The sequence below is a fragment of the Diceros bicornis genome, chromosome 7 (assembly GCF_020826845.1).
Source record: "Diceros bicornis minor isolate mBicDic1 chromosome 7, mDicBic1.mat.cur, whole genome shotgun sequence".
NCBI classification, from domain to species: Eukaryota; Metazoa; Chordata; class Mammalia; order Perissodactyla; family Rhinocerotidae; genus Diceros; species Diceros bicornis.
The window spans coordinates 38,855,525-38,866,543 of record NC_080746.1 but is presented as its reverse complement, the minus strand read 5'-3'; the positions used below and the strand labels follow the sequence as shown (position 1 = coordinate 38,866,543).

Here is an 11,019-nt window from a genome sequence, read left to right as displayed (position 1 = left end):
GACATCCTACTTCTCTGCCGTGTCTCAGGCCCTAGGTCTCTCCAATAAATAATTAGGTAAAGAATATCAATCTAAATGGGCACCAAATTACTAGCCTGTCCTAGGAACCCATGTCTCAGTGGCTCTCAGTTATAACACCTTTCTGAGGTCTTGGCTAAGACAAAGGGATGGATGCCCGATGTCTCCTCCAACCGCAAGCCAGGTGTTAAGAGCAGCTTCTCTTTTTCCTGGTGAATGGGCCAATCATGTCATTATTTGCCATTGTCATCCTTTAACATTTAAACACTTGTTTAAAAATGAGCTATACTGATTGGCTTTGAAGAGGTTAGAGGAGCTATATCAATATTTTATATCTATGCCATCTATTAAATACTTATATAGTGCTTTCTACGTGCTATGCACTTTTCTAACTTCTTTATATTCTGAATTTCATCACGTCTAAAACACTCCTGATTATAAGATGCACCATTATTTTACATACCACTGAGGCAATTAAACTATGCTACACTATCAATAATAAAATGCACCTCAATTTCAGAGATGTTAAAATGTGAAAATGCATGTCTTAGAACCCATGAAACATGATATATTAACGCATTTAATACTTAAAACAACAGTAGGAGGTAGGTTCTATCATTAGCTCATATCATAGTTCAAGCTCATAACCACTACACTCTTCTCCCTATAGATATGGAAAGCCAAAAAAAAAAGTTTCAGAAAATTATTTTTTAAATCTTTATATATAATAATTTATTTTTTATTGAGGTATATCATAAAAATTATTTTAAATATTTCTTTGCATGAAGGGATTCAAAGTTGTTCCCGCATGAAGTAATTCTCTAACATTTGGACAAATATCCATAAGACAGCTGAACAACCCAGTGCCCAGTAGTACTATGGGCCAGGTGCCTTTTTTAGTAGAGGCTAACAGGGAGAGAGTGTGTATGTGTATACATGTATGCTTCTTCTGTGAGAACTGAAGTTGTCTAATATTACTTTTAGACATCATCCAAAGTTTAGCTTTGCTAGAAAGAAGACAGCTCTGCCCACAACTACAGGTGAGCATGACTCAGCCTCCTATTGGTTTGGGTGTCAACAGCCCTTGTGACTCAGAGGCCTTCTGCCTCTCACTTGAGGTTTGAGCCAGGCATGCTTTCTTAGGTTTAGTCATTACTAGGAAAATAAACTAGGCATTCTAACCCAAATAGGAGCTACTCTTCAGCCTCCTCACCTCTCCTAGTAACCCAAATGGGGTTAACTTCCTCATTGTCAATTTAGTACAAGTGCTAGCCAATCTACAGAGAGAAGAGTCAAAGAAGTAGCTTCAGGAACCTACAAATTATTATTTTAGTCTATGACCATTGTTTCAACATGTCTCGTCATTAAGTATGATTTTCCACCATTATCATTGTCTTTCCAGAGCTTTTCCTCCGCAGATTAGCCTAGGTGACCCTTCTCTGCCCTCATAACATGCAGTACTTTCTTTAAAGAGCACTTCTCACACTGTATTGTATATTGCTTGTCTGTCTGTCTGTCCTACCTACCTACTTCAAGTTCAGTGGTGCAAAGGTCTTTGTCAGTCTTACACTGGAATGCAGTTGGATACAGCATGAAGTCAATGTTACAGAACTCACCAGCTGCATGAAAGTTCTCCAGCGTTGCCCTTCCCTGGTCTAAGGCAGAGCAGCTTGCAGAGGATCGGTTACCTTTTGCTTTCTATTCTGATTACCCATGTAGTACTACGAGCTGCTGGCAGGAGTGCATGAGAGCAGAGACCAGGGCTAACTTTGCTCCCCCTGAATACTCGGCATCTAACACAATGGTCAGCTCACCATTTCACAAAAACGTTTTGAAAATCAATGAATGAATTAGATCAATGAGAATCCAAGTGAAGTGTCATGGAGGATGATGGTTTTTTTCTTTCATTCATTCATTTGCTCACTCACTGTATTGAATAATTACCCTATAACAGGCACCATGTTTCTGTCTAAGGGGAAAAGTAGCAATTATAATACAGAGGAAATACTGGGCCTAATAGGCACAATTAGATGGGGCCCTTAACCTCATGTAGGGCAGGAGGGGGCTAGGAGTGAAGGCATGCTTGTCAGAATGTTTAGCCCGATTGTGTCTAAAAAAAAAAAGGCTGAATGAAAGAGGTGAAGGGATAGGGATGCACAGTGAGAATTCTAGGCCAAGGGAAGTAGTTTATGGTACAAAGCCTCAGGGACAAGAGAAAGCAGGATATGTTCGAGGAAATGCAAGAAGTTGAGTACTGCTTAGAGCATAGACAGCCAGGAGGGAGTGGCAAGAGATGAGGCCCGAGAGGGCGGAGCCAGATCTCAGAGGTCATGGATGGGGGTCAGTTAGGGAGTTGGGCTTCGTCCTAAGGTCCTTAGACAAATGGAGAGCAATTGAAGGGCTGTAAGGGTAGGATGACATCATCAGATTTATTTTAGGAAGTCACTCCAGCTGGGGAATAGATTGGAGGGGATGAAGGGATTAAAAACTGGGTATGAGAGTTGAGGCGGTGGGGGTTGGGGGTTGAAGTGTCTAGTTGGCTCATGTTTTCAAATAACTTGGGACAGATCCAACCAAACAGCAGAAGTGCAAGTAGAATGTCATTTTATTCCACATCAGCCATTACTTTTCCTCTTCAGGCCTTTGCTGAAAGCTACTGACAGATTTTGGATTGATATGGGTGTGAGTGCAGAGGCCTAAGAGCATCTGGTCTGAAACCTCCCCCTGCTGTGAAAAGAGAGTCAGTGGAAAGAAAAGGGACTAGAGGCGAACAACTGGAGAGACAGCAGTGAGCTATCAATGGACCATGTATCACACATAAAGATGCTGCTAAAGACAGCCTTCTCCTGGAATGAGCAGACAGCAAAAGCTTCAATTAGATCAAGGCACTCCCACCCTGCAGTGTGTTCCAGAGTCTTGAGGTGAGGACATTTGTAATTTGCAAAAGTAAGTTCAATATTATAATATAATTTTATTTTTGGAAGGCAAACAAACAAAAACAACCTCTATTGTTTTGTACTGTAAACCAAAGGAAATAAAGTTAGATAAAAGCTTCCTGGCTGTGAGATGTACAAGTGTTCTCTGTATGTGTGTCAGTCACTGTCAGGGGCCTGGGGAAAACTACAATCTGCCACAGACGGTGGGGAAGTAGTGGCAGAGATATTTACGCTTATCAATGGGGGGACAGGGATCAAGAAAGTTTGAGAAGCAGTGAATCAAAGTCATATAAATACTTTAGTCATCAAGACCAGGAATTTATTTTATTTTCTGCATTTGTTAAAATATAACGTAATCATCACATTTGCCATTTACTACTCCAGAGTCTGTGGTAGCCACTGGGATCCAGACACTAAGATGACACCACCCTTATCCCATGAGTATGTGATCTAGTAGAGAAAACAGATACAGGGATTATTAATATCCTAACATGACAGGTACCATGATAGAAACACGGAAAAAGAACATAGGGAGGAGAGGGATTGCTTGCTAGTTGTTTAATTGTGTTTACGTGGTTCTTTATAGTTGACAACATGAATCGACATTGGGGAACATGTAAAATCCTATATAATAATATAAATACAAAAAAATCCTATAAAACCTGTAATCCTCCCAGCCTCCTAGGAGAGCGACCATCCTCATGAGAGAACATGACTGAGGTCCACAAGGGTGGGATGACTTGGCTGAGATACAAGCACTAGATGACCAGGGTCACCAACCCCAGATCAAAGGGGACTCGAAGTCCAGCCTCTCCTGTGACATCACACTATATGTGTCTGCCTTTTTTTTTTTTTTTTAATTAAAATACAAATTTAGGTTTCATCTTAGGGACCAAGCCCAGTCAACATTTTCAGGCATTGAAACCTATAAGGAATTCATTCTTAAGCTCCAAAATATGTTCTCCTGACAATTCATCTCTTACTTTATAGACTCACTTGATGGATTTGCTGTGACTTAGGGGAAAGGCCAGGCGTAGGAACCAGACAAGTCTCATTCAAATCTGGCTCAGGACTCACTGGCTGTGCCATCTCGGGTAAGCTTCAAAACGCTCTGGTCCTCAGCTCCCCATGTGGCACTCTGGGGAAATAAGATTAAATAACAAGATGAAAGTAAAGGCACTTGGCCCTGAGTAGGTGCTCTGGCTCTCTCTCTCCCACCACCACCCTAGTCCAACCTACCATCTCTCATCTGGATTATTGCAAATGTTTTTCTTCATTCATTCTGGACCAGTCCAATTCACCCATCTCTGCCCAGAAAGCAAATGTGATTGTGTCACCACCGTTGAAAGATCAAAATCCTCAATACGATTTATAATATTTCTTTCCAAACTGTAGGTCATGAGCCATTAGTGGGTCATAGAAACAATTTTGTGGGTCACTGTCAGCATTTTTTTAAAAAAATGGAATAAAGTAGAATAGACTAGAAATATCAGATTGCAATGCCAATCGTAAGCATACGTATTATTTCATAAACTTATTTTCTCATTGTAGTCCTGTCAAAAAAATGTTTGAAGGTCTCTGGCCTATGATATCCTGAATGATACACCCCTGCCTCCTCCTTTAGCCTATTTATCATAATCTCCTCTCAGCTCTCTGCTCTCTACCCACACCAGCCTTCCTTAGATTCCTCCAACGTAGCATGTTCCCTTCTCCTGGGAGACCCCTTAGCACATGCCGTTTTCCTCTTTGCCTAGTTAATGCCATCCTCTTGGTCTCAGCTCAGAGGCCACTTCTTCAGGCAAACCCCAGAACATACCCTGAACCCCCGTAGGGGTCATGTTCTCATAGGATATTCAGGATTTAATTATTCCTTTAATAACATGCTTCTTTGATTAATGAAAAGCTTTCCCACTAGGCTGCCGTCTTCATGCCGCAGGCATTCTGTTCTTATTTACCACCGTACCCAGCCTGCGGGAAGACGCTCAGTGGGACGAATGAAGTGATGAATCAACCAATCGATTAACCAACCACGTTGGCTGGTCTCCTTTCTTTCTTGGTATTGGTTTCGTTTCTAAGCTTCATACCAAGTAAACCACAGCAGGGCTGTACTGTCTGCCTAGGATAGGAACTTCCTATAACAGGATTTCTTAACTTGAGTCTTGGGGCTTCTGATCGGCTAAAACTACATCAAGGTTGCACAAGCGTGCGGGCTGTGGAGCATTTCGTTGGCGAAGGGGGAGAGTAATTTTCATTGGATATCAGAGGGGGTCTCTGCCCACTCACTCCAAAGAGCCCCAGGTCCGAGAGCATCTCACGCCGCCCCTTTGCATCCTTGAGGGCTCCTGGGGCGCGCCGACTTGGGAGGCTTCTCGGCTCCCAGCCCAGGGGACGTCCCTTCCCAGCCCTTCCGATCCGGCCGACCTCGCTCAGACCTTCCACTTTTGGGGCGCGCGTCCCCTCGGACTGCAGAGACCAGGCGGCGCGGCGGCAGGTGACCTGCGTGTCCAAGCTCGGGTGCAACCCCGGGGACGTTGCCTGCATCCCAGAGCGCTGGCCCTGGGCCTCCGCAGCCATCTTCAGGGAGGGAGGGTGCTGGGGAGGTGCGGCCTCCGGACGCGGTCCCGCCCCCGCCGCCAGAGCCGCCCAGCCGGGCCCCGCCGAGCGCTCGCCCTGCCGCGCCGCGCTCGAGTTGCGACTTCCCCTCCCGGCCCGGCTCCGCGGCCTCCCGCGCTCCCCGCCCGGCCCGCAGAGTACGCGCCGCGGCCGCCCCGCCGCTCGGCCCCGCCGCGCTCGCAGAGGCCGCCATGGGCCCCGCGCGCTGGCTCGCGCTGGGCAGCCTCCTCGCCCTGGCGGGGCTGCTGGAAGGCCGGCTCGTGGGCGAGGAGGAAGCCGGCTTTGGCGAATGTGACCGGTTCTTCTACGCAGAGACCCCGCCTGCGGGGCTGCCGGCCGATGCCCACGTGAAGATCTGTCAGCGCTCCGAGGGCGCCGAGCGCTTCGCCACCCTGTACAGCACCCGGGACCGCATCCCCGTGTACTCGGCGTTCCGTGCCGCGCGCCTCGCGCCCGGCGGCGCCCAGCCCCGCTGGCTGGTGGAGCCGCAGGTAAGCGAGGTGGTTCCCACGCCCGGGCGCTGGGCTGGCCTCCAAGGGCGCTTTGCAGCCACCGGAGGGGCAGGGCGGGGAAAGGCAGCCCCCACGCCTTCGTGCCTTGGGTCAGGAAACCCGGGTTTCGGATCCACCCCACCGCGCCCCCGGAATTACAGCCTACCTCGCCCCCTGTCAAAGCCGCGGCAAGAGCTTGGCGACCTGCTGAGCCTTCTCTTTCGATCCTTCGCTTAAGCCGCAGGCGCGGGAGGTCCCCAGCGGGAGGTAGCTCTCCCTGCATTTTGGGCGCAGACATCTGCAGTGTCTCATTCATTTCCTGAATAGTGGGGAGCGTGAGACAGAGAGCCAGGAGACCATTCAGATCAGCGGAAAGCCCAGGCTGGGACCTCACAGGCCTTGGCGCAGGTCATTGCCACAATTCTTTGGGCGTGGGTAGGCATTTTCATGCCCATTTTACAGAAGAGGAGATCAAGGTTCTGGGGGATGAAGAGACTTGTGGAGGACTACCCAGCTGGGAAGATGGGGCAGGTCTTTTGGCTAGAAGTTCACTGCCCTTTCTACTAGGGAAAACCTTTCCTTCTGCAGAGGCGGCCTTGAGCCTGAAAATCCGTCCCTTCTGCACATGACGTCGAGTAAATTTGATTTGAAGTTTCGTTGAGTTAGGACAATAAAATAAAGGTATAGATTCTTAGAAATGCAATGGGATAGTTACAAATAGTAGGGAAGCATTGACTACCTCCAACCAATGGGAAGGACAAACCAGTTTTTCCTGACTTTTCACATCTGTGGTAGCCCACTTGCAAATCATGTCACATCTCAAGGTGTTCTGTCCTGTCTGGTGAGGGTGACCAAACACTCCGAGAGGCCCCTGGAGGCCCTGCTGAACTGGCTTTAACACATCCTGCCCCACCTCTGCTCAGCCAGCCTCCTTTCTAGAACACCCAGCCAGGTTCCCCTTTGGCTGGTTCTCTGCCTCTCACCAGCTTCCTACCCACTTCCCACCCCTGTCCCAGTAGCCAAGGCCACCCTCGCTGGGGGAGGAGCTGCCCCACTCAGCCTGCCCATTCCTGATGGCCACAGCTGTCTAGGACCACACCATGAACAGGAGACCAGCTTTCAGGTGCTTCATTCAGAGCCCTGGGCTGTAATCTCTGTATGGTAGTCCCCTCTTTCCACGGCTTTGCTTCCCATGGTTTCAGTTACCTGCTGTCAGCCTGGGTCCAAAAATATTAAATAGAAAATTCCAGAAATAAACAATTTGTAAGTTTTAAATTGCATGTCATTCTGAGTAGCATGATGAAATATCATATCGACTGTCGGGGTATCGCAGTGCTTGTGTTCAAGTCACCCTTATTTTGCTTAACAATGGCCCCAAAGCACAAGAGTAGTGATGCTGGCAATTCAGATATGCCAAAGGGAAGCCATAAAGTGCTTCCTTTAAGTGAAAAGGTGCAAGTTCTCGACTTAATAGGGAAAAAAATTGTATGCTGAGGTTGCTAAGATCTACAGTAAGAACAATCCTTCAATCCGTGAAGTAGTGAAGAAGGAAAAAGAAATTTGTGCTAGTTTTGCTGTCACACCTCACATGTGTATGTATAGGAAAAAGCATAGTATTTATAGAGTTTGGTACCATCTGCGGTTTCAGGCGTCCACTGAGGGTCTTGGAATGTATCCTCCGCAAATAAGGGGGGCTGCTGTAATCCCTTCAGTTGTTTCTAGCTCTGAGTCCTTGGCCAGGTCTCAAGTAATCCACACCTCAGTCTCCTTACCTTTTCCACATCCTGTCAATGTCAGGAGCTATGAGATCAGGCATGTGAAAAAGCCTTTGTAAATTAATGTAAAAAACACTTAAGACATAAATTAATCTAAAATTAGTTTGCTCCCAACTGTACCCCCTAGAGCCTCTGCGTATCCCCCAGCTCATTGTGCATTGTGATTGTGGACCTGTGATAGTAGATGACTTGAGGATGTGCCTTGAGGAGCTCGTGGATGGCTTGGGGAGACAGAACATACTCATGAGGAAGACACGGGAATGCATGCCAAACAAATTCTGTTAAGTCCGGAACACATTTAGTAATCACCTGCTGTGTGCTAGGCACTTAGGGTACCCAGAGAACAGAGTGTAGCTCTTGAGGACAGGAGCTCCCTGGGCTGCAGATGAGGCTTGCTGGGTGGAGAGGTGGCATAGCATCTGATTAGAGCCACACTTGGTGGGTTCAAATCTCAGTTCCTCCATTGACTCACTGTACACTTGGGCAGGTTGACTTGGAGATAATAACAGGGTGGTTTTGAGGATTAAATGAGTTATTATATAAAGTTCTCTGAGAGATGCCTATCGTAAAAGTACTAGCTGTTATTATGACATAAGGAAAAAATCATAATTGAATAAAGGTAAACAAAGTCCTATTAGAGTTAATCTGTCTTGGAGGTGACAGGGGAAAGCCTTAGGGTCAGGGTGACGTTTGTGCTGTGCCTGGAAGGATGAGGGGGAGTTCAGAAGGGAGACAAGAAGGAGGAGGACGTTCTAGGCAGAGGGAACATCATGAGTGAGAAATGCAGAGTCAGGCATGAGTGTGTGGGGAGTGGTTGGAACAGCTCAACTAGTACAAGTGAGTAGGTTAGTCTACTCAAGTGTTCAGAATCAAGGGGATAATGGAAGGGAGGGGTCAGGTATGAAGGAGTAATCAAGAAAGGCTTAGGGAGGCAGAGCTATTTATGCAGTTATTGAAGTAGTCACAAAGTAGCATGATTTGGCAGAGAGGAAGTGGACAGAACCAAGTCACATAGGCCCCTGGAGGGTGGGTAATGAGGAATGCGTCTGGGGACATCAAAGCGAGTGGGGAAGGAGAGGGAAATAGTTCCAAATGGCAGCTCCAGAGGTGAGATGTACAGCAGTTCAGAAAAGTACAGGAGGCCAGAGTTCCCAGCTAGGGAGGTTGGAATGGTCCCCATGGCTGAGCACAGCAGGCAGGATGCTTTTCCCTACAAGATGGGCTTGTACACCAGCCCCTCCTTCCCAACCCAACCTCAGATCAAGTCAGCTGGAGCCAGAGGGTATTAGGAGGGAGGGAGGGAAGGAGGGAGCGGGGAGAAGCTGCAAGAGGAGATGCAGTGTCTCCAGAGCACACTGCAGCGATCCTGACCCCCTGCTGCCTGCTCCCTGAGGCCTGCTTCACAGCCAAGGTCCCCACTGCGGAAAGATGCTCAGGGCTCAATGTGGAATTCTGGCTTCTTCAAAGTACTTTGAAATGCTGGGTCGCCTTGTGCCCACATCACCTTTTTATGAGGTCAGCGTCACCAAGAGCTCCAGCAGACACTGGAGGAAGAGGCAGGAGACCAAAGGAGCTCGGTGCTTGCTTTCTGCAGTGAGTCGGGCAGGCTGCACTGATGCTGGGGCTCACAAAGCCAATTCACTAACTTTCCCGGCTGTCCTGCTGTTTCCCTTTGAAAAAAAAACCAAAACTCCTAAATCAAAGATCATAGAAACTTAGTCGCTCTTGTGCTTAAAACCTTTAAGGTGTTGGCTGCCTCACACCTACAGGACAAAGTTCACCCTGCAGAATGCAGATTACAAGGCCCTCCACGCCCTGCTCCTGTCTCAGCTCCAGCCTGTCTCCACTCCTCCCCACCCTCATATTTTATGTTCTAGCATTATCCAGCTGCATGGAGTACCTCTCATAAACCATAATGTTTGTCACATCTGTTCCTCTGCTCAGGCTGATTCCTTTTGCCCCGAATGCTCTTTTACTGCCCCATCTTGCCCCTCACTTCCGTCCTACTCCATCCTTTAATACTGCTGAAGTGTCACCTCCTCCAGAAATAATTGCCCCCTTGAGTCAGGTCCACTCCTGAGTTAGGTCCACCCCTCAGTGCTCCTGTAATTTCTCTATTTTTGTACTTACCACATTGTTTTATAATTACCTGCTTATGTGTCTGTCTCCCCACTGTGAGCCCTTGAGAGCTGAGGACTGCGTCTTATTCGTGCTTGTATTCCCGGTGCCTAGGACATAGAGAGCACTCAGTAAGTGTTAAGTAAGATAATTGGCTGTTAGGAGGGTCATTCAGGCAGCAGCGGGCGAGATGTTCTGCCTGAGCTTTCCTGCTGGGGAGCCTACTGCCTCAGGAGCTTGCCCGTAGCTGGCCGGCAGCCGCTGTTACAGACATGTTCCATATGTAGAGCTGGAGCCTTCCTCTAAGCCGACCCCATCAGTCCTAGCTCTGGCGTTTGGAACTACCCCAAAGGATTTGATCTGGATCTCTTCTCTGGCTAACAGCACTTTAATGTCAGATACAGGATCCCATGTCTGCCCACATTGGAGGAATTTAAATGGGACCTTCTGAGGGACAGAAAACAGAGGGCTGTCGTGGGTTCTGTGTGGAATGTGGTCACCTTTAAATCAAGGATGAGGAGAAGGCCAGAAGGTTGAGAAAACATGTCCCCATTAGCATGATGGAGCTGGTTTGGAGGGTTTCCAGTCAAGGCTCCAGAGACCTGAGAACTGGCTTCTGGTTTAGAAAAGGGAACCTCAAATCTTTAATCTCTCAACTTTTTTCCATTTAATGGAAGAATTTTTAGATAAGGTACTGGTGATGCCTTTCCAAAGTACATTGTCACTTCATGCTAGAAGCCAACGTATAAGGCTCTATCATTTTATAAACATGCATACTGGAAGGAACTGGCTTTATGTTCAGCTTATACTTATTTCATCTTAAAAAATACTATGAGGTAGATATCATTCTCTTCATTGTACAGATGAGGAAACTGGCTCAGAGAGGTTAATTGATGTGCCTAAGGTCACGCAGATTGGATTTGAACTCATGACTACTTGTTCCTAGTCTAGTGCTCTTTCAATACACCATAGAGATTCTTTGACCTCATAGTGGATCCACTGCATAAATGGTCATAGGACTTTAATTCTCATCGTTTATATAGGAATCCTAATTTCCACTCCATTTCT

At 47.3% G+C, this 11,019-nt stretch overlaps 1 protein-coding gene across 1 annotated transcript in view; it reads left to right on the top strand.

Annotated features, from left to right (window-relative positions):
* Positions 1–5,710: 5,710 nt before the first annotated feature.
* The window catches only part of ENDOD1 (endonuclease domain containing 1), a 38,424-nt gene continuing 33,115 nt past the window's right edge, over positions 5,711–11,019 (top strand). The window contains exon 1 of the mRNA XM_058545381.1: positions 5,711–6,058. Within this exon, the coding sequence (XP_058401364.1) occupies positions 5,759–6,058 (300 nt within the window). The 5' untranslated portion in view covers positions 5,711–5,758. The remainder of the gene's footprint in view (positions 6,059–11,019) is intronic.